The sequence below is a fragment of the Saccharomycopsis crataegensis genome (genome assembly GCF_037102585.1).
Source record: "Saccharomycopsis crataegensis DNA, jcf7180000000084, whole genome shotgun sequence".
Lineage (NCBI taxonomy): Eukaryota > Fungi > Ascomycota > Saccharomycetes > Ascoideales > Saccharomycopsidaceae > Saccharomycopsis > Saccharomycopsis crataegensis.
The window spans coordinates 1191991-1218178 of record NW_027043829.1 but is presented as its reverse complement, the minus strand read 5'-3'; the positions used below and the strand labels follow the sequence as shown (position 1 = coordinate 1218178).

The 26188-nt window shown below is 36.6% G+C and overlaps 12 protein-coding genes across 12 annotated transcripts; 7 read left to right on the top strand and 5 right to left on the bottom strand. All coding sequences in view use genetic code 12, as the record gives it.

Annotated features, from left to right (window-relative positions):
• Positions 1-57: 57 nt before the first annotated feature.
• On the bottom strand, positions 58-1971 carry DASC09_035560 (uncharacterized protein; the record flags this gene model as incomplete). Its single annotated transcript, XM_064997155.1, has 1 exon — positions 58-1971. One exon carries the CDS (start codon positions 1969-1971, stop codon positions 58-60), a length of 1914 nt encoding a protein of 637 aa, XP_064853227.1.
• A 484-nt stretch (positions 1972-2455) lies between these two features.
• On the top strand, positions 2456-3334 carry ECM11 (Ecm11p; the record flags this gene model as incomplete). The annotated part of the gene is made up of 1 exon (XM_064997154.1): positions 2456-3334. The coding sequence occupies one exon, from the start codon at positions 2456-2458 to the stop codon at positions 3332-3334; it is 879 nt and encodes a 292-aa protein (XP_064853226.1).
• A 242-nt stretch (positions 3335-3576) lies between these two features.
• On the top strand, positions 3577-4959 carry ADA2 (chromatin-binding transcription regulator ADA2; the record flags this gene model as incomplete). The annotated part of the gene is made up of 1 exon (XM_064997153.1): positions 3577-4959. The coding sequence occupies one exon, from the start codon at positions 3577-3579 to the stop codon at positions 4957-4959; it is 1383 nt and encodes a 460-aa protein (XP_064853225.1).
• Positions 4960-7930: 2971 nt separating this feature from the next.
• Positions 7931-10003, top strand: DASC09_035530 (PSP1 family protein; the record flags this gene model as incomplete). The annotated part of the gene is made up of 1 exon (XM_064997152.1): positions 7931-10003. The coding sequence occupies one exon, from the start codon at positions 7931-7933 to the stop codon at positions 10001-10003; it is 2073 nt and encodes a 690-aa protein (XP_064853224.1).
• Positions 10004-10441: 438 nt separating this feature from the next.
• Positions 10442-11487, top strand: PPH3 (phosphoprotein phosphatase PP4 catalytic subunit PPH3; the record flags this gene model as incomplete). The annotated part of the gene is made up of 2 exons (XM_064997151.1): positions 10442-10458; positions 10557-11487. The coding sequence occupies 2 exons, from the start codon at positions 10442-10444 to the stop codon at positions 11485-11487; spliced, it is 948 nt and encodes a 315-aa protein (XP_064853223.1).
• A 576-nt stretch (positions 11488-12063) lies between these two features.
• Positions 12064-12798, bottom strand: PAA1 (polyamine acetyltransferase; the record flags this gene model as incomplete). The annotated part of the gene is made up of 1 exon (XM_064997150.1): positions 12064-12798. One exon carries the CDS (start codon positions 12796-12798, stop codon positions 12064-12066), a length of 735 nt encoding a protein of 244 aa, XP_064853222.1.
• A 330-nt stretch (positions 12799-13128) lies between these two features.
• Positions 13129-13462, top strand: LSM5 (RNA-binding protein LSM5; the record flags this gene model as incomplete). Its single annotated transcript, XM_064997149.1, has 2 exons — positions 13129-13380; positions 13439-13462. 2 exons carry the CDS (start codon positions 13129-13131, stop codon positions 13460-13462), a joined length of 276 nt encoding a protein of 91 aa, XP_064853221.1.
• Positions 13463-14007: 545 nt separating this feature from the next.
• Positions 14008-16116, top strand: EMP65 (Emp65p; the record flags this gene model as incomplete). Its single annotated transcript, XM_064997148.1, has 1 exon — positions 14008-16116. One exon carries the CDS (start codon positions 14008-14010, stop codon positions 16114-16116), a length of 2109 nt encoding a protein of 702 aa, XP_064853220.1.
• A 186-nt stretch (positions 16117-16302) lies between these two features.
• On the bottom strand, positions 16303-16911 carry DASC09_035480 (40S ribosomal protein S8; the record flags this gene model as incomplete). The annotated part of the gene is made up of 1 exon (XM_064997147.1): positions 16303-16911. The coding sequence occupies one exon, from the start codon at positions 16909-16911 to the stop codon at positions 16303-16305; it is 609 nt and encodes a 202-aa protein (XP_064853219.1).
• Positions 16912-19637: 2726 nt separating this feature from the next.
• Positions 19638-19964, bottom strand: DASC09_035470 (uncharacterized protein; the record flags this gene model as incomplete). The annotated part of the gene is given in 2 exon segments (XM_064997146.1): positions 19638-19885; positions 19904-19964. 2 exon segments carry the CDS (start codon positions 19962-19964, stop codon positions 19638-19640), a joined length of 309 nt encoding a protein of 102 aa, XP_064853218.1.
• A 984-nt stretch (positions 19965-20948) lies between these two features.
• On the top strand, positions 20949-21992 carry PEX10 (ubiquitin-protein ligase peroxin 10; the record flags this gene model as incomplete). The annotated part of the gene is made up of 1 exon (XM_064997145.1): positions 20949-21992. The coding sequence occupies one exon, from the start codon at positions 20949-20951 to the stop codon at positions 21990-21992; it is 1044 nt and encodes a 347-aa protein (XP_064853217.1).
• Positions 21993-23165: 1173 nt separating this feature from the next.
• On the bottom strand, positions 23166-25043 carry MIH1 (putative tyrosine protein phosphatase MIH1; the record flags this gene model as incomplete). The annotated part of the gene is made up of 2 exons (XM_064997144.1): positions 23166-24840; positions 25000-25043. 2 exons carry the CDS (start codon positions 25041-25043, stop codon positions 23166-23168), a joined length of 1719 nt encoding a protein of 572 aa, XP_064853216.1.
• Between the last annotated feature and the right edge of the window lie 1145 nt (positions 25044-26188).

Here is a 26188-nt window from a genome sequence, read left to right as displayed (position 1 = left end):
TCATATTCTTTTCCATTAATTTATTGCCTTTGTTGTCATAATATAATACATAACCAGTCACATATGCTCGTTGTTCATTGTAAATTGTTTGAACCTAGAAACTCTATTTTTTCTGTTCCTTCTAGTGTTTTCCTTGGTAAGATAATCCATATCTGACAAACTGTTAGCATGAGCCCCAGAAATAGGTTTATTTTCAAAAGATTTAGCATCTTCAGAAACAAAAGTGTCTTCGATGACCTGGTTCTCCACAATTGTGTTTGAAACAATATCATTGAAAGAAATCTCCTCTTCTTGCTCTTCTTCCCCGGCTTCAGAATTCTCGCTTTTAAGGTGATCTGGTAAATCAACAGAAATAGGTGATTTTTTGCCAAATTGCGCCAAGTTTTCGGTTATCTGTTTTTGCATCAGCTCATATTCGCCACCAAATACATCCTTATATAATTTATCTAATTCGAGCTTCTGTTGGATCTCTTTTGAGACTGGTTCTATTTCTTTAACTTCTGCGGTTTCAGAAAATTTAACAGACTTCTTAGCCTTTCTCTTAGTTTTGTTTTCTTCGATTTCGACAATAATTGTTGTGTCAACCTTCTCTTCTTTCAAGATTGGTTTCAATATCTCATTAGATGAAGTAGAGTCTTTGAAAGACTCGACGTATTCTACGTTCCTAATTTCATCTGGGCTCACAGTTTCCATTATTTCATTATCAATTTCATATGCAAGTTTTCCTTTCACTTCATTCAACACACTTTCAGAAATGATTGGCCTCTCTAAAATAAAGTCTTCGTCATCATCGTTATCCTCATCTTCACCAAGATCCACCCCATTTATACTCATACTTTCATCCTTGTCACTTTCAGTTACTTCCATTTCCTCTCTCCTTATCCATGGGAAAACACGCTGGTAGAGTTCTTCCTCGTCATAAAATCTATCGTCTATTAGTTGTTCCCCATTTTCGTCCTTCTCATCGATTTCATCGTCCTCGTCTACAAAGGCTTCCGAAATTAATTCAAGCTCAAGCATATCCTCTCTTGCAATTTGTGGTCTGAAATTTTCTGGTTGTGTATTATTCTCGGCAATCAGTAAAGACTCTGGTTCCTGTGTCCTTTCTCCTTCTGGTAATTCTGAAGTTTCCGCTACGCTGCTGCTGTCCTCGGGAATCTTCAGAGTTGGTTTATTTAAATTATTGGAGATCGTCTTTGGTAGTGAATCAACTGGTAAAATTTGTATGTCAGAATGATGCTTCTCCTTAGAGATGATTGGAATTGATGAATTGGTCTCATTTTTGGAGGCAACAGGGGTTGGTGGGCTACTATTCATGGTCTTAGAGCTAGAGGAATCATCTATCTTTTTAGAAACTCTCTTTGGTCGTCTTCTTTTACTTGGAATGAATAAGGAAGATGCCTTCTTTTGCTTCACTTTTTGAAACTTATCAATAGATGCGGACTTGACTTGCGGTTGGCTTTCTTGGTTTGCAACCTCATTAATAGGCTTATCTATCTTCTCTTCAGTCTTTTGAACTTTATTGACAACTTCCTTAGACATTTTAGTTTGATCAACACTTTCATTTTCTTTTGTAATGGTACTGGTTTCTTTAGTTTTAATCGGACTTTCTTTAACATTCTTTTTCTTGCTGCTTCTGTTGTCGATACACATGTCTTCGAGTAAATCATTCAATTCGTCACCAGTTGAAGAATAGTCTTCAATTATATCAACATCTCCGAATTTACCCGTCACTGGATTTTTTTTATCTTGGTCATAATTATTCAAAAACCCCTTTTTATATGATAGTTTACCAGTTTCCTTTTTTGAATCACTCAGATCACCATCTTTTTCATGCGAGGCAAGGTCATTTCCAATATCATTGGGTTTGATCTCTTCCAAGCGATAGTCTAAAACATTGTCATCTTCATCTAATTCTTCGACAATATTTATGAAAAGATCATCTTCGATTTCGTTTGCCATGTCAACCATATTGTGTAATTATTTGTTGAATCCAATTCTTGGGTTCAGAAAAAAAAAAAAAAAAATCCTTTCTCTTTTTTTTTTTTCAAGATTAATAATTGTCGCTGCGGTTAGTAATGTTTACGCGCTCGAAGGTATTCGATAAATATCTTCATTATATGGCGGGTGGTATAGGTAAGAGGTGTTAGTTAACATTCGCAAGTACATACGTACATAATGAAATGTGTAAATACACGTATAACCGCTGTAATAGTTTTGTTTTATTAGCATTGCTCCTCTATTTGTAGAGTTCGGGTGTTTCTTGGGGATTCCCATCATCATGTATGCATATGAGTTTTGCAGTAGCTATTCCAATTTCCGTTGTTCGTTAGTTCATTCTTCATTTTTTCTTGATTTTCTTGATGTCTTTATCATTTATAATACGAAAGATCTCAAATATTCGCTTTTAAAATTTTTTTTAGTCTTCATATCATTCATACTCAAGACCATCATCATGGGCCGCTCAGATAGTTCTATTAAAGCAAAATCACTTAAAAGTAAAGGTCCAGAAGATACCGTCAAATCTAATTTACATGAAATCGCTAATAAATTTCTCATTAACCCACCACAGTTTGATGATGATCACGCGCCATCTAAAGAAAGTTCTAAAACTTTAGATTCACAAGGCTCTAGAGAAAGGAAACGAAGCAAAAGTACGGTTGCAAAAAGTACCGCCGATATTAATAAAGAGACTTTGGTGATAACTCCGGTGGCGCTATCTACACCTACTTCGACTAAGCGGAAACATGAAAGAATTATAAGAAAAAATTCAAAAAAGTCTAAGTTTTCTTTAGATTCTGATTCGAGATCCACAGGAACGTCTGATATTTATCACGATTTGAACCCCTCCCACCAGATGGAAACTGGGAATCCATCGTGTGCTAACCGCTCTATGGAGAACCAAAGTTCAGAATGTCAGTATGATTTATCCAGTGAATCAAATTTTGGTCCAGAGGCACAAGACTCTGAGGCTCTTCCTGCTTTAAGAGTGGAAAAGTATTTTCCTATCAAAAACTCGACTTTATCTAAGAGAGCTACAAAAGAAGAAATTGATTATTTCTTTGATATTTCTGACGAGAGAGAACCAATTTTAAAGAACTATGCTACATGTAGTATTGAAGAATGGGCTTTAGAGGGCCAAAGAATTTCCAGAAAACAAATATATTTGACTGAGAGGGCTCTTTACGCCAAAAACAAGTTCTCTCAAAAATTTGATGCGATTGCCGATACTATCAATAAATACGCGAATTATTTGGAACAGCATGATGATATTCTTAAAGAAAAATCAGAGAAAATCGCATCTTTTGGTGATAAGCTTAATTCTATTATTTAAATTATTAATTTATTTCATTTATTCCTAAATATCCCAAAATATATGGCGCGATGTGGTAGTATACCGCGAAATTCACGTGCCAGTTTTTTTTTTCTCATGGAAAATAGACCTTTGATTTCTCAACATGTCAACATAGATCTTCCGAATTATCAATTACAACCTTACATTAATTGTGGGGTTTTCTTGAACATTTTTGTACTGTTTCAATATCGCCCCCAAATCAAATATACCTATTTCTAATCATGAATGCTGGACAGTTCCATTGTGATGTTTGTGGCCAAGACTGTTCCAATAGAGTCAGGATATCGTGTGCAGAATGTACTGAATATGACTTATGTGTTCCATGTTTCTCATCAGGGGCATCCAGTGGGAGTCACAAACCATATCATGATTATCGTATCATAGAACAGCCTGTTTTCCCAATATTTGATGAAGATTGGGGTGCAGATGAGGAGTTATTGTTGGTGGAGGGTGCCCAAACTTGTGGTCTTGGTAATTGGAGCGACATTGCTAAACATATTGGTGGGAGATCTAAACAAGAGGTGAAGAAACATTACTTTGAGATGTATTTGAACTCTCCATCGTATCCTATTCCTGCCATGGGTAAAGATTTTTCATATGTTACCCCAGAATCGTTTGCTCAGCGAAGAAAAAAAAGATTAGAAGAGCGATTAAATGCTCCATTACCGCCACCAATTCCAAAACCGCCGTCCTCTGTTCCTTTATGTCATGAAATTCACGGATACATGCCTGGTAGATTGGAGTTTGAACAAGAATATGAAAATGATGCTGAACAAACGATCAAGGAAATGATTTTCGATCCAGATGATAAGGAAGATGATATTAAATTGAAGCTCACGATATTAGAAATTTATGACGCAAGACTATCGGCAAGAGCAGAAAGAAAAAGATTGATGTTGAGGTATAAGTTGTTGGATTATAAAAGGAACATGGAAAATGAAAAAAGAAAACGCAGATCAAAAGAAGAAAAGGATTTGTATAATCGGTTGAAAGCATTTACGAGAATCATGACCCCAGAAGATTTCAAAGATTTTTCGGAGGATATCATCGGCGAGTTCAGTCTAAGAAACAAAATTGCCCAATTGCAAAGTTGGCGAAATGCTGGCTTGACCACCATTGACGCTGGTTTGAAGTATGAGAAGGATAAGATTGTTCGGGCCAATCAGCTACAGAGGGCTGCCAATTCTGGTGGTACTAGACATAGTAGAACAAGTTCTAGTGCTTCTGACAGATATTTAAACGAGTTAGTGGGGGCAAATAATTTAACTTATCAATCGGCAACTTCTACGAACAATGCATATAACAGTTCAATAAATGGTAGTGGTGTTATTAAGACCACAAAAAAGAATGCATTAGTACCGTTGGATATTACCCACGCTCCAGACTACGAATTATTATCTCCAGAAGAACAAAAATTATGTTCAAACTTGAGAATCCGCCCAAAACCTTATTTGGCAATCAAAGAAACCCTCTTCAGAGAATTGGTTCGGTCTGGTGGTATGCTAAAGAAGCGAACAGCCAGGGAGATATTGAAAATCGACGTTAACAAGACCTCTAAAATTTATGAGTTCTTTGTCCAGCAAAAATGGATCAATCAAAATTAATCTAGATCTTCGGTTTGTCAATTAACTTTTTTTTTTTAGCTATTGTTATTTTTATTGTCATGTTATACTATATTACGCTTATTGGTTGGATTTGCATTTTTTCGTACATTATTTTATCTTTTTGTTTAATTATTTATGGAGTAAACGGTTGTTTTTTAGAAGACATGTGTATTTTTGTGTTCACATTGAAAATGGTCAGCTATAGCTTCGCAATGTCATTATCGATAACAATTTTCTTTACACGAGAACATGGTAGATTATACCATCTCCGGGCATCATTCAGGTATGTACTTGACCTCAGAAGTGTCCAAAAAAAAAAAAAAAATCTTGATAAATGCAAACATTCTTGTAATATTAACTTGATTTTTTATTGAACTAATACATAAGGAATAAGTGGTTTAGTACCTCTTTAAATAGATAATGAGTATAGAATAGTAGTTATAAGACAGGAAATAAGATAAGGACCCGATAATAAGTTTTTTTCTTTAGGTAATAAATGAACAATACTGGTGGTATATGTTACAATTCTGTTTCTCAATTCTCACAAGATTCAGGGTAACTCGAGATAAGAACTGTCTTATTTCTCTTCTTAAGTAATTTTTTTCTTTCTTTCGAAAGATAGAAAGAAACGAATAAAAAATTGCGCGTCGATGTAAACATTATAAAATCATCTTCCCAAAATTGCTCTTGAAAGACCTTTTTACGCGTTAGAAATCATTGATTAGTTTTTTCATGAACTTTTTACAAGTTGAATAAATGTTTATAAGGCATTTGAAAAATTCTGAGAATTTAAATAATGTAGAGATAAGAATATTACATAAATGTTGGCTTCGTGGTGGTTTTTGTTGATCATCGCGTTAGTTTTTTTGTCATGTCTTGACGCGTCAACTGTGTGTGTTGTTGATTTTTGAAATTCCGTGAAGAGGACGGTTCAACAACGATTTTAAAACTATGAAGGACAAAGATGAAGAATTTTATCATTTGTAAGAAATTGATTAGTTTTTAGGCCTACTTTCTTAAAATTTTACTCTAATTAATGGGTTAATTTGCCATTATAATCTGAGTCCAGTTCTAGTTCCGCGGAGTATTTGTTGAATCAAATTTGCAAAAAACAGTTTTCATTCAATTTCTTCATTTTTGGAAAATAACAAACTTAATAACAAGAACAATTGTAAAAGAAAGAGAAAAAAAAATATAATTGTCTACTTTCTATGGAATTCAGTAAAACATAGATTACAGTAGCTGTGCGAAACAATTAACACGTAAGTGGGACATTAACAAAGTAGCAGTCAATAGTAGTCAGCAGACAAATTTCCAGGGGACTCATGTGTCACACGGTATCTTGACATTATGATTAACCTTTTCATTTTCTAATACTTGATTTAATAAGGATGTCCTTGAACACGAACTGTCAAAGATTACTGTCGGACAACATCAGAAGATGCCAAGCAAAAGATGATCTATCAGTCGTGTGTCTCAACGAGATTTCTTTCAATGTCTATTGAGGAAACTCCGGGAAAAGAAAAAAAAAGAGAACAATGGATGATTCACATCATCAATAAACGAGCATGTGGGGGATGATTTCCCAGAATATACAGAATGGTAGAGACCTCCTGCAGTTTGAGACCTGGCTCTGGAGCCTCTTGTTACGCAGCCCCGCTGAGCTGTAAGGGATTTCGAAACGCCCTTCAAACCTTAAATCGCGAAGAAGGAGAAAAGTGACAGCACAAGAACCTCCACCGAAGAAGAAGAAGAATAAGAAGAAGAATAAGAAGAAGAATAAGAAGAAGGGTGATATAGAAAACATTGATAGACATTGAAAGGAACACTTGTAATGTATTAAACAAATTATTACTGACAAATCGTGTATATTGTAGTTTACAAAAAATCAACTGGTCACACATGGGTAGCTAGCGAGGCCAGAGAACTAACTAAGTATCATGTAATTACCAAATATCACCAATTATTGGTTGCATATGGTTTGATATTGGCAACTTTGCTACGAGATAATCTAAAAGTCTTGTAACGAATTGCTTTTTCAGGTGGGGGACAATTTTTTTTTTTTTCCGCACTAATTATAATAAGTTAGAGCTTTAGTTTGAGTCTCAAACACCGTAGTCGATGGATCCTCGCCAATGGTAAAAAAACAACAACAATAACATTGGATTACCATCCATCACGATCACGATGTGCCATGATTTATAGAATGGCTGAGGATGATCACTCGTCCTTATGATGAGATATATGATCCTTATTATAATTATTGAAAAACATGCCCAATACGTAAGCTGCCCACCTATTTCAGGAGCAAATAACACCCACACCGAGCAACGCTCGCAACCCGTAAGTTGCTTTGCCATCCCCCACGTAATAAATATAAAAGAATCGAAATTCAAACAAACAACACTTTTCTCGTGTACCTGCCAGATCATCCAAATCATTTTTAAACACAACAGAGGCCCATCCTCTTTAGAGACTACTTTTGTGTTTGTGCCTTCTACCACTGCATTGATTTGCTCCCGTGCTTTGCACTAGTTGTTCGTTCCACGCATTTTGTTTGGTAACTGCAACCATTGACCACTAATCCCTGGATCTTCGTCAGTGTGCTGCGTTGGATCAGTGTGCTTCTATGGTAAGTGTCGAATGTTTCAAAATTATATATATATATTCTTTGAGTCTACCATTCTTTGCTTTTTCTAATTTTTACTATTTTTAAATTCAGTTAAAAAAGAAATAACAGACTACCCACTCTCGTTTATCTAACGTTTTTGTTTGCTTGAACCTATAGACTCTCCTGATAGATTATAGACATAGACCTTTTAATACAGTCAAGGAAAATAGCAAATTAACACAAAAAACCGAACTAACATCTCTTTTCTCTTAGTTATAATAGAGCCCCTCCCAAACCAATTAGTACATTCAATACCAAGCTCCGTTTTTTTTTCCCGCCTCCTTCCGAGTTTCATTATAGATGTTTCTTTACAATCAACAAGACAGACCTATTTTCAACAGCCCTGAAAGCTTAAGAACTTCAACCTCTCCTGACTCTGTGTACTCCTCGTCATTTTCAAGAGCAAACACTCCAGTCAACTTTGCAAACACTCCAGCCACTACCGCGGAAAACACCCCAGTCCAATATAAGGAAATGGAAGTCAACCGTGAATTCCAATTTGGCCGTGCCCAAAGCACATCCTCCGCCACCAGTCCTTCTAACTTGCCAAACATCAGTGTTTCCGATGATATGGAAAAGTACATTAGTGATTTGACTACCGAAGGCTCTACCGAACCTGCTCAACCTATTAGAAGCGTCTCTCCTTTCCACTTGTCCAATTCCATTTGGGACTCTTCTTCTGCCTTCACTTCTCCTCATAAGTCTCAAGAGTCAAGCTCCTCCTTTATGGCAGACAACTCTCCTTTGAAAGCCTTGCCTGGCAGAACCAACTCTTTGCCAAAGTCAGCTACCTTGAGTATTGACATCAACCAGGCTAACGGTCCCAACATAAAAAAGCCGATTGGATCGGCCTCATTTTCTGGAAGCAGCAACACTTTAACTCTTGGTGAACAACACTCTAGAAAGTTATCTGGAGGTGACCTGATCTGGGGAAACTTTACACCATCTTCTGAGTTCTTTGGTAAAAGTATCACTTCCAATGATATGACTAGCTTGAACAGTGGTATTAACTATTTGAATATCAAGCAAGATGCCCCTGCTCATCCTCAACAACAATTGAAATCTCCATTATTAGCTTCTTTTAACAACAAGTACTCCTATACTAATAACAATGGTATTGATGCATTCTCTCCAGCTAAGGATAGCTTTTTTGTCGGCAATGCTAACGCCGCTTCTGTCCCAAGAAGTGCTACTGGATTTTTCGAACAACAACCACAACAACAACCACAACAACCACAACAGTTGTCTCAGGCTAGCATGGCACAAATTTTGAATTACTTCACCCGTTCTGAGGACTCTCAAATTCAGCAATTGACTTTGGAAGGCTTGAAGAATTTGAACTATGATAAAGTTTTCTCTAGCAAAGCTGGTCAGTTGCCAAGATTTTTGTTGCCAGGGCAGGACGCTAATTTAAATGACGCTGCTTTTAACATGCAACAACAACAGCAGCAGCAACAACATCAACATCAATTGGTTTTGGTTTCTTTTAAGAATGGTAGATTGGATATCTTTTTCCATCCTTTGAACAATGCTTTTAACCCGTTGAAGGTTGGTGATTTGGTTTTCGTGGAAGCTGACCGTGGTAAAGATTTGGGTATGGTAGTTTCTACCGATATTTCAATCGATGATGCAAGATTGATCAAGATGATTCAGAATGAAGAACAGACTGATGCCTTGAGATTTGACAACAACGATGTTGCTAATAACAACAACAACAACCCACCTCAACCACACATTCCTAAACAAGTTGTGCGTACTGCTATGCCACATGAAGTTTCCCAAATCATTCACAAGCAATCTGATGAGCTTAAGGCATTGGCTATCATGCAATCCAAGATCATCATCCACAAGGTTCCAATGAAGGTCTTGGGGGCAGAGTATCAATGGGATAGAAGAAAGTTGACTTTCTACTATGTTGCTAACAAGAGAATTGATTTCAGGGACTTAGTGAAGGACATATTCAGAATTTACAAGACTAGAATCTGGATGTGTGCCGTTACTCCTACCGATATGTCAATTAAGGATTCTATTGTTGATGAATCTATGATCCCACCTCCTCAACAGTTTCAATTTCCACCGGCTCCAAATGCCACCCCAATGAAGGTTGATGCTCATCAACGTCAACCAAGCCTCATTCGCCATGAGAACTTGGACTCGATTTCATCGATCAACAGTGATCTTAACAATAACTATTCCTACAGTACTTTGCCAGTGAACTTCCACCAACAACAAAGCTCCTTTGGCCAGTTATCATTCAACAATATGCCAATGCAAATGCAACCTCAAGTGCAATCTCAAAACCCACAACAACAACATCACCATCAACGCCAATACACAAGTAGCGGATTGACTGCTAATGTCTGGAACGCCTGAGGGATTTTCCAATGCAGTTTCAATTTCATTTTACTATTAAAATATTTATGAAGATTACGTTCATGCTCTGGTTTATCTTATACTTGCATATATAAAGTTTTTTTTTGTTTTGCTTATATACAAAATTTTTTCTACCCATATACTCCTTCCAAATTCTTTATTTTTCTTCTCGGTATTTTTATTGTTTTGTTGTGCTGCTATATACTTTTTGTTATATTATATACATTAATAGATTTAGTTTACATTTTGAAATCTTGAAATTCTTGATTATGATGATACTCAAGCTTAGTAGGAGTTGGCGTTAAATTACGTGGACACGCGTCGCACATTTTTTTTTTTTTTTTTTTTGAATTTAAACAAATGTCACATCCGAAAGATAATAATACCTGGAACCTCATCATATCTGAACATATCTAATCTGGAGAGTACATAAGCATAATGGTGGATATTGATAGGTATGTTATTTATTGAGTTTCATTTGTTTTACTTGTTTCACTGTTCTTTTTTCTTTTCTTTTTCTCTTGGAAGTAAGAAAACATGCTAACGCCCCCAGAACCATTGAATTGATAAAGAATAGTAAACATGTCCCAGAGGAAGATGTCAAAGAAATATGTCAAAAAGTCCAGGAAATACTTATTGAGGAGTCCAATGTTCAACTAATATACCCTCCTATTGTGGTATGCGGCGATATTCACGGCCAGCTTCATGATTTGTTGATTCTCTTTGAAAAGAATGGCCAAGTTCCAAATTCAAAATATTTATTTCTTGGTGATTTCGTGGATCGCGGATTCTATTCAGTAGAAACTTTCTTATTACTTATAAGCTTGAAGCTTCGATACCCTGACCGTATCTATTTGGTGCGAGGAAACCATGAAAGTAGGTCAATAACAATGGTTTACGGGTTCTACGATGAATGCCTACGGAAATATGGATCGGTCAACGTGTGGCGTTATTGCTGTGAAGTATTTGATTATCTATCGCTTGGAGCTTTAATCTATGGTAGTAATCTGTCAGGGGGCGACGGTACTGGGAATGGGGTGTTTTGTATCCATGGAGGATTATCTCCGTACATAGAATATGTGGATCAGATAAAACATATAGATAGAAAAAAAGAGGTCCCCCACGAAGGGGCAATGTGTGATTTGTTATGGAGTGACCCTGATGACGTGCCAGCCTGGGCAGTCAGTCCCAGAGGAGCTGGGTACTTGTTTGGGGAGAATGAGGTGAAAAAGTTTTTGTATTCCAATAAATTGAACTTGATCGCAAGAGCCCATCAGTTAGTAATGGAAGGATATAAAGAGTTGTTCAATGGGGGATTGGTCACCGTATGGTCGGCGCCAAATTATTGTTATCGATGTGGAAATGTTGCTGCTGTTTTGCGAATCGATGATTATTTGAATAGGGATTACGGGTTGTTCGATGCCGCGATTAAGGACGTAGATGCTATCCCATCTAAGAACCCCGCGGCAGAGTATTTCTTATGAGAAACTCTCGTGTTTATGACTAATGATTAATTGTGTATATTATGTTTTGCTTAATAACTTCGTGTTATTTTTATGACTGTGCTTTTTGTGTTATTTTCCATTGATATTCGCCTTTATATATATTTTAGCTATGGGTATACTTTTATTTTGAATGTTTTCTTTCTGCTTCTTCTTTTTTTTTTTTTTCATGATTTGAATGACTTAGTAATTTTATCAGTCTTACTTATACTATAGTTATGCAGTAAAAATTTAAAAAAAGATGTATGAGTTCATAGCAATATCAAAATGAACAATCAGGTATAACACGCCCAGGACGTGAAGAATATAAAATCAAAGAGATACAACATTCCACTCACACGCAACAGATGAAATACAAAAGTGAACAAAATATGAGTCAAAGAAAAAAAAAATAATTACGGCGATATCAATTAATGATTTATTGGTATCACGACGGGGTTCATATGCCAATAAATCAATGACATTAGTTTTAAGTATTAACTCATCAGCACTATAATAACGAGTTTATTGAAAATAATCCAAAGGTCATAACCTTAACAACTCTTAACTTTATGTCTATTACATTTTAGCTTCTTCAGGCTTCAATTCAATGTGCATATCATGCCACTCTGCTCCACCATAGTTGTAATCCGAAATCCCCTTATCCACAAAACCTACGGACTCATAATACTTTACAAGACCGGGTTTGGCCATTATACTAATAATAGAGCCGACTTGTTGGTTGGATAATTTTTGAAGGTAATCATGTAACATCAAAGAGCCAATTTTTTTACCTCTAAATTCTGAGTGTACCGCGACCGAATGCAACCCAATAATATCAGAAGATTCAACGTGACCCACTTTATCATCATTACCATTTCTTACCGGGGATGTGCCATCATTTTTCACAAACCACTCCGGTACTTCCATATCAGCTTCTTGAATGAATTCCTTGCGGATTTTTGTCGACAAGAGATGACCAATCAATCTTTCACTCACGATCGAGGAGGTTTCGTCGGGGATATATTCACTGTTGTCGGCAGTGTTATTGGAGGAAAATCCCATGAATTTCTTATGGTGAGGTTGGGCTTCTACTGATGATGATTTGGCACCTTCATTCGAGTATTTGCCACCGAAAGTTCTGATAAACATCCCCGATGTGAGCTCAGGACACACGGAAAGTCTGTATTTGATGGAAGTTTCAGAAGCAGCTTGTTCCTTCAGGAAACACAAGGCCTCGAGCTCTGTGACTTGGGCCAAATCACCTAAATTGAGCGGTCTGATGGCCAAATGCAGAGGTAGTTCCCTATCCATAGTGATTTTGTTTTTTTAAGTAGAAAAAATGGGCGGATAAAAGATCAGATTAATTTGATGCAAACCAAGAAGCAACAAATATCCTAGAAGACCTCAATTAGAATATAAGAGCTTAAAGAAATGTCAAGCAAACGCCTCTGTTATAAGTATTTAACACCCGAGGAGAAAAAAATTTTTTGTTGATTCCCGGAATAACAGTAGTTACGCAGCCCGCGTTTTTTAGAAAAATCGAAAGCCCAAACAAAAAGAAAAAAAGCAGCACCAGAAAAGGGCCAAAAATCATTCAAAGGTTTTGTCCAAGAAGAATATTTGGATTCCTAATAAAGTATAATGTCTGCGGTCGAAGAAACAACGGCTCCATCTAATGAGCAACCCACTGTTGTTTTGCCCCTTGAGCTTGTGGATAAGTGTATTGGTTCAAAAATATGGGTATTGATGAGTGGCAGCAAAGAGTTTGAAGGAACCCTTGTAGGGTTCGATGATTATGTGAATATGGTTTTGGAAGACGTTACCGAATTTGAAGCCGATGGCTCGAAAACTCAGCGCTCAAAGATGTTGTTGAGTGGTAATCATGTGTCGATGGTAAGTAGTATCAATTGGAGATTGACGCATCAGATGTTTGTTACTAACACTATTTTAGTTGATTCCAGGTGGTAAGCCATGATGATGATGTTTGGAATATTGGTGATTTAATGGTGGTGTGATGTGTATTATTTATTCTGTTTAGATACCTGAGCAAGGCCCTGGTTTTCCGTATTGTTTCTAATGTATGTTGTTATAATGAGATGAGATGAGATGAGATGAAAAAAAAATAACGATAAATATAATAAAGTATGTAGCGCAATGAGAGCATGTGAATCTCTCTTCTTTTAGAACCTTCAAGCTTGACTGCCTAGCGTGAAATTTCTGTTGATATTCGGTGTTGCATTCATGACAGTGTCATGCATCCTAAAGATAACAGTAAAAAGAACTACCAATAAATAAAAACAAAGAACTAGAATCGAGGACAGTTGAAAATAATCTGTATGATTCATAAACCTTTGACTTATTCAACCCAGCTCTAAAGTTAGAAAATCAGAAATATCACTGGCAAATGTGGCTATCGTAGGTGGCAGGAGCCATCTGCCCGGACCTTAAAAAACACCAAAATAAAAAAATGGTTGATCATCGCCACAACCATGCTCTCAACACCAGTAAAACACGATAAAGATGCCGGAATCCCATAAAGAAGGCGAACCAAGAATACGAAGGCGCAACAGAGCCACATCAATTCTGAACAATTCGTCTTTCCATACTTTCTATAACTTGTTATTGAAAGAATTGGGGTTGAATTACTTGAGCGATAGTTCCAAACCATGCACTGGCGCTAATGGTAAAAAGAAGAATTTGGATGATAACTTTGACGAGTTATTGGGAAATATCTTGCATTTCGTAAAGGTACCCATCCATATAGAGAAATTTATGTGTTTCGGATTGTTATATTGCTTGAATGACTTTCTAATCGCCTTTACGATCTTACCCCTCAAGTTGTTTGTGTGTTTAATTCAATTGGTACTACTAGTGAGAACCCAATTCCTACCGTCTAGTTTCCATAAACCCAAAACAGCCTCACCAAATGTCTTTACACAAAGGGTTAGTGTAACAAATTTATTTTTCATGATGTACAACCCAATGATCCAGGCATCTTTATTCTGGTTTTCCTTATGGATCTTATCCTATTTGGATACCTCGAAGTTATATCATGACATCAGAAGGCAATCTGCCATAAAATTATACGTCATGATAGGCGTTTTGGATGTTGTTGATAAGTTGGTGGCAACGTTAGGAGAGGATTTACTAAAGTTTCTTTTCAATCTCCAGTTCTCTTTGGCTTCAACGATAACAGAATTTTCCATGTCAAAGAAAAGCCTTACCAGATTGGCATTAGCAGGGTTCGTTTTTGTCATTTCCTATGGGCTATGTTTAGTGTATTTTATTTGTCATTCTACTTGCTTAATCTATCAAACCATTTCTTTGAATGTGGCTATCAATTCATATTCCAATGCCTTATTTACATTACTTTTGTCTTCCCAATTTTCGGAAATTAAATCAACGGTTTTCAAAAAGTTTGATAGAGAAGGCTTATTTCAAAATATTTGTTCGGATTTAACTGAAAGATTCCAGTTGCTTGTATATTTATTTTTGATTGGGTTGAGAAATTTGATCGAGATTGATATCAATGAAGGACTTATTCCAAATTTCTGGAAGACTATTTCTAGTGTTTCTGGCACCACTTCAGGAAACGGCTTTAACAATAGCAAAGGTCTCTTTAATTTTGTTGGAGTATTCTTGAATCCCACTTTAATTGTTCTTGGATCAGAATTGCTAGTTGATTGGTTGAAACATTCTTATATTGCCAAGTACAATCATTTCAGTCCAAAAATTTACGAAAGATTTTTAAATGTTCTTTCGAATGATTTTTTGGAAATGAACTACGAAGATTCGAATAATGGGCACTGTCTGACAATTGAAGAAAATATCCACCGTCAGATTAATTCCAAAAGGAATTTGAGCATTAGGGTCGGGGTTCCGATGTTGGTATTGAATTTAATAGTTATGAAAATGTCGTGGCCTTCAGTTAATCACTTTTTATTTGAAAAACTACATCACCAGGACATTTCTACAAACTTAGATACCAGGACCAAGAACTTTTTCACCGCATTTTATTATCCTCTCATGGATAATCTAAACATGTTGATAATCATATTTTTGATTTTCACAATTTTGTTCATTGTGAAGTTGATTTTATCGATGTTTTTATTGAAAGTATCACATAGAAGAAGAAAGCACTTTATATTGCATTGGAAAAAATTGGAAAACCAATTGGTTAACAAGGGTTTAGATAAAGATAATGAAAAGAAATTGAATAGACCATCCCAGAGATCTCCACACAGGACAGAGTATGATTTGGTCTCGTCACCATTAGCTGATGCTGAAAAGTCAGTACCCGGTGAAAAGATGACGAACCCATTCACTGATGACTTGAAAAGTCCAATTGATAAGTCGCTTTTTTCCAATTTGACCACTGTTAATGATATCCTCAACAATGATTACAAACCGGGGCATTTATCAACCGTGGGTCTTGGAGTGTTGGATAAGGATGATATAAAATATTTGTACGATGACTATGATAAGCGGAAATCGATTGATCAGTATCGTGTGAAAAATGACATCAAGAAAATTGTGAAGAGGAATCAATCAACTGATAATAATATATCAAATGAAGGCGGGCTAGATAATGTTGTTAGGTATGAGATGAGCTCAAAGAGAATTTGGTAGAAGATGTGTTTCCTATTTTATGTACTTTCAATTTTTTTTTTTTTTTTTTTGACTTGTTTTGTTTTCCTACTTTGAATAATATAATTATGAAGATCATTAATATATTTTTACAAAATTAGACATAATTTTATAGAAAAAGATGGTAAAAACAAGGTTAGATTGAAACAAAAAAGATTATATAGTAACCTATTTCTTAGCAGTCAATCTTCTCAAGTAGAAGGCCAATTCTTCACCTTCCAAAATGTAACCGTCAACTCTACCGGATTGACCTGGTCTGGAAGAAACACAAGCGTACAAACGACCGGCACCGAATTGGGCGTCCAAAGAGTGTTCAACCTTGGCCTTAGAGGCTCTAGCAGCCAATTTTCTTTCAACCTTTCTAGATTTCTTGACTTCTTCTTCTTCAACCTTCTTTTGGTTCTTCTTCTTACCCAAAGTTTGACCGTAGTGGGTTTCGTACCATTGTCTGAATGGAGTGGCATCAATTTGGACAATAGCAGCCTTGGTAAGGGTGTTAGTTCTGACCAATTCGTTGTTAGATGGGTGGTAGACGACACCGACAATTCTGGTCTTTCTGGAAACACCTTCAGAAGCCCAAGAGAAGTTACCGGTTTCAACTCTCAAAGCTCTGAACTTCTTGTTACCACCTCTGGTTCTGACTTCGTGGATACGCTTTTGACCAATCTTGGTGTTAGCAGATTGACGACCCAATTCAAACTTTCTCTTCTTTCTGAATTGGGCTCTCTTGGCACCAGTGTGGGAACGCTTGTGACGTGAATCTCTAGAAATACCCATTTTTCAAAGACTGAACGATAATGTTAGTAATGGAAAATCAAAGTGAAAATTTTTTTTGTGTCATCAATATTATAAATGTTGATCCATGGCTCAATATAATAGCGTTCACACTCCAATGGTCGTGACTAATTATTTTGTGTTTAATATTGAAGGTAAAAAATGATGTTTGAATAAATCAAATAGCCAATACTCATTAAATAAATCATCATAAGATTCGAAGAATTAAATTTAGAAACCTGACAAATATATTTGAAAAATGAATCTCCAGGTTATTGTAATTTGTAAATCGTTAAGTTTCATGTGTCTTTTTACCACTATTGCTATTGTCCATTTGTAGTCATATTATTATTCTATATTTTCTCCTCTTCATATCATTGTATTTGTTGAATAATTTTCCAGATGACCAACCAATTTGCAACCTGATATCATTCTTGATTCGAATCAATTGTAATATAAATATACACCACTTGCCTTTCACACAATATATCTTATTAACGTCTCAATCACTTATAATATAAATTGGTGTGAGTAAATTTAACATACCTTTTATCGATACTTTATTTAAAAAGCAAAACTTCAAAAGAACTCTTCAGGTGAGATTTTTTTTTTTTTGTCTAAGTGGAGTTTGGTGGGAAAAAAAAAAAGTTAGTCGGCCGTACCAGGGCCTCGCAACCTATAGAAAATTTCCGGTCACTTATGTCGTCCAATAAGCTGATATGCACGTGTGCTAATTGAGAAAGCCCTACAATATAACATGTGATCTAAAACAACAAAAGAACTTTAGAGTAGAGGAAATAGCCCTTGTGCATGTGCCCGACCCCCAACATGCATTAAGCGACGGTTTCAGAGTTTGCCCAGGTTTCCATTTTAGTCATTCGCAACAGGTACTATTAAGTTTACAGTGATTAAGAAATCTAAGACATTTCTAATTCTTAGTAGCTCATAGCTCATTTAAATGGAATATGCTGGCCTGTGGATCTTGCTAAAGATTCATAAGACATATTATTTTGTTCTAATTTTTCATTGCCCATCAGAAATTGTATAGGTATTGGCAACAAGAAGAATATTGTTGTACAAAAATAAATCTGTATCAGAGCTTATACATAGTTCTGAATTTGATATATTGAACAGTAAGAATTTAAGAGATGACATATACATTATTACAGACGAATATTAGAAAAACCTAAACATCACATAGACTACAATAAATTGAGAGAATCACCAGTAATCCAAGTTGATTATTAATGGAAATTAGGTGATTAATGGAATTTCAAATTCGTGGCATTAAATTTTTTTTTTTTTTGGGAAATTAATTATTCGACACAGCATTTGGAGGATACGTCCGATTACCGCGACTAATATATTAAACGACACACGACCCGTTGTAATTTGGAACGTAGTAGAAGGCACGTAATTAAGATTTTGTGATAATTAACGGACAGCGTTTTATTTATCTATCTATCTATTTATATTTTTTCCCAATTTGCGATTTTAATTCTGGCCAAACACAACTTTTAGAGGGGGGGGCGGTACTACTAATGCCAAATTGTGGTTTGAGATAGATATCGGGGCAGTTTTTTTTTTTTTTTTCCTTAGTAACACTTTGTGCAGACTTATCTACACAGAACGCAAGTCTAAGGCAATTACACAACAGGAATTCTTTGCTGCGACAAGAGGTGGCTATATAATTAATTATCAGAGGGCCTGCAAGCTAACACTCTGGGGGGTTTTGCATATTACCTACCGTATTGAACCGGTCGGAAAAGATCATGAATTTTTATTTTTGTTCCAGACAGCTTCTTTATTTTTTTTTTTTTTTTTTTCAATTGGATAATTTATTTTCTTTCCCTGGTTATTTTATGAGCTCTTCATATTAGCAATTATTTCATTAATATAATTAATTGGAGGCTTTTTTTAAGTTCCCACCACCCACTGCCGATCATCCTGTCAAAAACGTCCCACGTCCACTGGTGTCTTACAGCTCGCTTATTTTTTTTCGATGAGAAGAATTTTTTTTCCCAATTGCGGTACCTTTTGGAGGGATTGACGGTGTGTTTTGGGGGGGGGGGGGCGCTCGTTAGCGCAATTGTAGAGGAAAGAAAAACAAACACAAACACAAAAAAACCACCTGATAGTAAATAGGAGACACACCAGTGTCTTTGGAACAAACAGTTATTACGCTGCAAGATAGCTGTTGTTGAATGGCTGTGCTGGGGTGATACACCGTACGAAGAAACACCGGGCACAGCTTACGTTTTCCCCGTGCGCGCATTGGCTGCTCTGCCAACGGGTGCTCCACCGTTGTTGTTTCGTGGAGACCTTTGCTGAAAATTTTTGAACCACGGAGATGATTGGTACATATGGCAATCAATTATATGTTGCTGTAGTTATATATATATGTTTTGTAATGATTAGCGTTGTTGCAATTATTTTTTTGGTATTCCTAGTATTGCCATTCTATTTATTATTATCCTAATTATTGTTTTCTTCGTATGATCGATTATCGCGGGTCTTATTGTTATCAGTCGTATTTGTAAAACAGTAGTAGCAGTATTGCCGTGTGTGAATAGAATAGAGAATAGGGGGAAAAAGAAAGACGGAGCGAGATGTTGTTTTTGTGTGATATTTCGGGTGTTGAGCTAGCCTTGGATATTTCTTGAGCTAGCCTATTATCATTTGTTTTAAATAATTTAAGCTCTGTTGACATAATAGAAATTCACTTGCACTTACCATTTACCCAGAGGTCTAGTGTGTAAAGCAGCTAAATAAATATTATTTTGTTGTCGCTCAGCAACGTTGCAACCGCCATGAAAAAACCCGCCAAACAAGAGGCCTTTCACGACACTTTCCAGCTTGTACCGAGATATGTCGCTACCTGGTGCAGCTTTTGGCTCAAGCTTCCGGTCTAAATGTTTTAGCGTGTCAACTACCCAAGAGTTGGTAACATGACCCACGGTTATCCATTCAAATTCCACTGTCCATTACTATTTACTACTATTATAATGAACGGTGTCGCTGGAAACTTGTCCATTAATTGGCTCATTTAAGGACATTGTTCTCTCGTCATCGCTTGTAATTAATGCTGCCAATCAAACAGGTTCTAGAAAAAGCACCAATTTATCACATTGGCCACTAACTAGTAACTATTTGATCATGTCCCATTTCAACACCCCGAATTCCAGCCTAGAGGGAAATAACCTACTGTAAGTAAGAATACCACGCTTTACGGAGCTTAGAACAAACCTCAAGCTACCATTGCTAGCTCATTTCCTAAATAACACTATAACAAGCCTGTGTACGCACCGTGTCAATAAACTGTTCTATTTTGAAAACTTTTTGAACAGCAATGATATAATTATTATTACCATTATATATATATACTTAGCAAGCGAAGGCCTATGTCAAAAGGCAATGGCCAAAAAAACCCTCTCTTTTTCTCATTCTAGACCACCATTTACGAATACGGGGTCGATTGTCAGACTAAACTTACAGGTTGATGCTGCTTTTGTCTGAGGTGACGATTTGCACCCAAATACTAATAACAATAATATTCGGAAACGAAAAATAATTACTGGATTTGATCATCATTAAGGACCTATGAAACCACAACACTCGTTGGTCTAGAATAAAAAAAACAGCTCAGACCATTCTCCCTTTCCTACATTGTTGCTTTACCGTATAGCCTGAATAAACAGCTATTGTCCCTGTCCCTTAAAATAGTTCAAGTGAGTGTGGCAGAGTTCTTCGTAATTGTATCAAATTAGCCATGTTTAAGGAGATTAATCCTTATTTGTATCTATGTTTGTAACAGCCCATATTAATATCATGGCTATATTGATATTTATAGATTATGGGCCTATATACGTCAATTCTCGTTTGTTGACCAAAAAGTGCTCCCTGAAATCTTTCATTAGTGCCAATGCCGCGGATCTTTTGGAGGCTCTAAAAAAAATCATCACCAGAAAAACTGAAATCAGTGATTACGCCTTGGAAGATAACTGAGATAGCCTTGTCCCCTCCAACGCAGCCACCGGATCATGCCTGAAACACAAAAAGACCTTGTTCTTCCTTTTGCCGATGCTTCCGCGATAGTCAGATCTCATCAAAAGGACTCGTATTATGAGTCCTATCTTGCTCGCATGCTCTCTGAATGTGCTGCTGCACTTCGTGGCACCCGGTTTGCCATTGCCAATAATAATTCTTTTGAGATGCTTTCCAAGCTTGTTTATCTTGCCCTTACAACGGTCATGGCTAAGCGTACTCTAGGCGAAGAATACGTTGATCTAGTGTACGTTTCATCGGACGGGAAGCGATTGGCACCAACGTCGCAAAAAGCGTGGTTTGCCATGTCGTACGCTATTATTCCATTCATGATTTCAAAACTCCTTAGTAAAATAAAGGCAACGAAAGAACAGATGGAATACGATTATGATGACGATGATGACGATGATACTAATAATGATCTGCAAGAAAATACCTCTTGGTCACAAAGAGCAGTGACAAAACTTGTTCCATGGTACCAGTGGTTAAGGAAACTTAATACTTTGATGGAGATCAACTTAGCAATATTCTATCTTTTTGGATCTTACTATAATCTTTCGAAGCGGATTACTGGGCTCAGATATGCTTTTGGACACGCCATACCCGAGAACCAGCCGAGTAATAATAAAATGATCACGGGGTATAAAGTGTTGGGAAGCCTCATGTTGGTGAAGACTGCATTATCTTATGCTTCATCAATCACCTGCTATTTGAATGAGAAACTAGTAAATCTGGCTGCTAATTCTCAGGATGTTGGAAAACTAGCAGGGACGGTGGAAGATTCAGGATTGATTCATGATGTGGCCAGTGCACTTCATGGTCCCAATACAACAATCGACTTATCCAACGAAAAGAAATTGCCGTACCTCAAAGGAAGATCACGATCTTGTATGTTATGCTTGTTGAATATGGTCAATCCTACCAGTTTACCCTGCGGTCATTGCTGTTGTTGGAATTGCATTATTGATTGGTGCAAGGATCATAATGAATGCCCATTGTGCAGGGCAAAAATCGATAATCAATTTATACCATTACGATGAATGCCCATATATAGAAACTAGAAATCCCATATAGTTGGCCTAACGATTTTATGAATATTCGAATAAAATTTAACGTTTTTACGTTTTTTTTTTTTTTTTTTCAAAGAATGCTTGTTTGTAGTCATATCATGACTTTTAAATTTAGTAGTTATTTACAGTTAAACAAAATATCAAAAATAAATGAAAAATCAATAATCTAGATAACTTATTTCTAAACCAGGGCACTCAAACTAAAAAAGAGTAAGAAAAATCATAACAGAAACACGACAAAGCAAAAGATCGAAATGAACAAAGTGGAAGAACAAAATGAATGTATATCCACATATAAAAAAACAAAGAACAAACAAAAGAAAAATTATAATCAAATTAAATCAAGAAAACACAACAGGTAACGGACAACGGACAACAGATAACAGAAAACAGATAACAGGCAATAGATAACGGAAAAACAGGCAACAGATAACGGAAAACTGAACGGGTATGAGCTAGTCAAGGCAATCCAAATAGTAGTCTAACCAGCAAAAAAGATTTTCTGGTTAATACTTCTATGGATGAGAAAAGAAACTAAGGCACGAAATAAGAAGTTAAAAGAAGAGAATTTTTGAAAGAGATACGGATGCTGTAAAAGTGGCTTGGGCTGAGAAAGAAAAAGAATCAAAAGATTACTCAATTGGGATATTTGATGTGTGTACTATGATAAATCGTAGTGTTATGATGGCCCAAATAGTTGAAATGGCACTTATAGAACTCGGTGATGATAATGATCAGGACACCGGGGAGAAACAAAGACAATTGAAGGGGCTGGCCCAATAATAACATTGAATAAAATGCTAAGGTGTGGATTTGAAATAAACTGAATGAGCGATACCATTTTTCTTCAGTGAATGGTGCATGTGAGATATATTATTTAATTAGGTGGAGCAGATATGTGATAAATTTGGAAAAAATAGATCCATGGTGGCGACGACAACAATGATGATATGAAGTATATGAATATGATGATATTAATGGCTATGATGATGATAAAAATAATGACAATTATAATAAATGGCGATAATAGTGATGATGTTCTATGATGTGATAATAATAATGATGATTAGAGCAATGTCGATCGTAATGGTGAGATTATTAACGATAATGATATTGACGATGTGTATTTTAATGAAGGGTTATTCATTTGCGGCGGATAGTTGGCGAGTCAATGGCAATATCGAGACCTTGCAATACTCTTGGGAAGGATACCAATTCAGTATCACTGTCACTGTCGGAGGTCTCTAGATATTTTGAAAATGCTTTAATCCCCAACTCATCATCAGAAGAAGTAAATGACGCACCACCTGAGGTTTCTACCATTGAGCCGCTGGATTTCTTGCAACGTTCATCAAGAATGTCGGCAAAACTCTTTTGGAGTTCGAGAGGTTTAGGAAACGATGGAGGGTCAGGGGGGAATTGGAAATCTTCTTCCAGAATCATGTTAGTTTCGAAAGATGAGAAAACATTATTTAAAACCATGGTATTGTGTCTTCTGTGTCTATTGAGGAGGGTCCGCGTGGATGAATTGGAAACAAAAGAAGCCGTAGACTCCAAGACTGGAGAAGTATTGGAGCACAATGAATCTGTGTCGTTGTTTATTGTTGGATTTGAGTGTACTGTAGAACAGGAGGAGGAAAATGTGGTTGTTAAGGATGATGAGGATTCATTATTAGATGAGCCAAAGTGGAAAGATGAGGCTTTGGTAAGGATCTTTTTACGGTCCTTTCTAAAACGGTCAAGTTCACGTTCACAAGCCACTTTGTGCTTATCATCATTCATTTCCACATAACATTGAGGATAGCATCGCAGCGAATGTAAATTGAAGAAGCTTTTGTAGCCACCCTCGAGCACCACAATATTAGGGAAGTTGAGGTTTGGATAGTTTTCCTTATTGATGATACGATCACACTGGCGAAGATGCAATGCCATGAAAGGACCACGATAAGACGAGAACTCACAATGGAATACCATGAGGTTTCTTTGGTTCCCATTGGTGTCGACTGTCTTTGTAAGATTGGTAAGGAAAGTTTCTTCTAGTTGGGTTTGTGAGCTGATATTGAGAGAGCCATTGATGTGACCGCCTTGATATTCATATTCGAAACGACAATCGATGATGGTGATCTTCTCGAAAGACGAAGAATATTCCCCGTCAAGAAGGCATACAAGAGTATCGACAGAAATTCTTGGGATGGTGTCATCCTTGACATTAAAAGTTGCGATTTTTGATTTCTTGAGATACGAGTCGTCAATCATGAACTCGTCTTCAATTGGGGTGTTGGAAAGAGATTTGGAATTCATACAGCCATTACCACTAACTTCGTTCGGGTCATAGTACATGGAACGGAAACGTCTAACCTTCTTTTTAAGCGGGTTTCTCGCAAGAGGACTATCCATTTCACGCTTGCAAGGACTATCGATATCGTCCAAGAAGTTTTGGTTTTGGGTTTTATTTGCAAGAGGAGTAGGCACACCAAAAGTATCAAGCTGGCTCATTAAGTTTTTGCTAAATGACGAGATCTTTGGTTGTTGGTCGCTATTGTTGCTATCTTCATTGGTATTCTTTTTGGCGAATGAGAACTTAAAGTTTGAATTGAGATGAAGGCCATCAAAGTTGAAATTGAGGGTCAGACTATTGCTATTATTGTAATTTGAAGAAGAAGATAATAGTGTTGATTTGGTACGACGAATTGTTTTCTTTTGGAAAGAGTTTGATCTAGAGTGGCCAGGGGCTTTCAGGATGAACGAAGGGTTCGAGACCTTGTGGACGAGCTTGGATTTACCAGGGGATGGTTTGCGATCATCTTCACTCCTAGATCTATGTATCGGTTAGCTAATTGAAGTCTCTTTCATCATCAAGGGAAGCCAAGGCAATATAAAATCCCAGTTTTTACAATTAGGAAACCCAGGGGAAGTCAAAATACCAATAAATAAAAAACCAAAAAGCTCCATTGGTGCTACACAAGAAACGACATACCTCAGTTGTTGTGCCTGTTTAGAAAAAGGGCTAGGAGCCACCATCGTGTTTTCAACGAGCATTGGACCACACAGCAATCTTCTTCAACGACTTCGCTTCTTGGGGATGAGATCAAATAGATGGGGCCAATTCACTACTTTTTATTTATTTACTCTGTTCGCTGAAACAGGTTAGCGGCAGAGTGCAGCAGAATGCAGAAAAGGAAAAAAAAAAAAAATAAAAGAAAAAAGAAAAAAAAAAAGTAGCGACGTACAGCGACGTACGGTCTACATGACCCTGCAGAATACAGGGTGTTACGTACCGCTTGCCAACCTTTGTCAGTGCTGCACCCCCGTCCTCCAGCGAGTGGCCCACGAAGCAAGATGGAGACACGTTGGTGATAGTCATAGTAATTATCATGATAAATGACAGTGAGTGTCCCGCAAGCTAAATTAGTTAGATGGCCTGGCAGACAACTGGTAGTTCATAAACTAACCATGTACGATATGTAACAGTGCTAATGTAATGAGGCAATCCTCCAACTACAGCATATATACAATAAACAACCGGTTGTTGCAAGTGACGGGGGGTTTTTTTTTTTTTTGTGAAGTGGTGGTGAGGTGGTGATGTGTATGTCCCAATAGTGGCGCCCGTGCCGATGGTACAGCTGTAAATGTAAACAATCTATGATCACAAATAACATATTGTAGTCTGAACCAGATGGAATAATACATTATATATATAAAAACATTCCAAAAACAAATAAGAACTACACAAATTATAAACTCAGCATACACACAGGTCGGGCATTTCCGGTGTACAGCTCTGTTGCCGGCTTCTCGTTTTGGCTTACTTGCTATCCCAACCTGGTGTAAAGGAATCAATCCTGTCATTTCACCTACCGGCATGAGATGCTACACACAATAATTCAAAAATGTACACTGGTCAAGAGTGTCCAAGTTTCCATATTCGTGGAACCTTCAAATCAATATATTAGTATGGATCAGAAAAACAAACAAATAATATTGAATCTTCTATATACACAAGAGTCAGAAATACAAAAGCAAAAAAAAAACAAAGCAATTTAAACAATAGATAGAAAGATCTTTTCAATTATGTGTATTTTTTTATTTCATCACACACAAATACCTACCGGGAATTATTAATTATGTGCTATTAGTGCGAATGAATTAGTCAAAAATATTTTTTT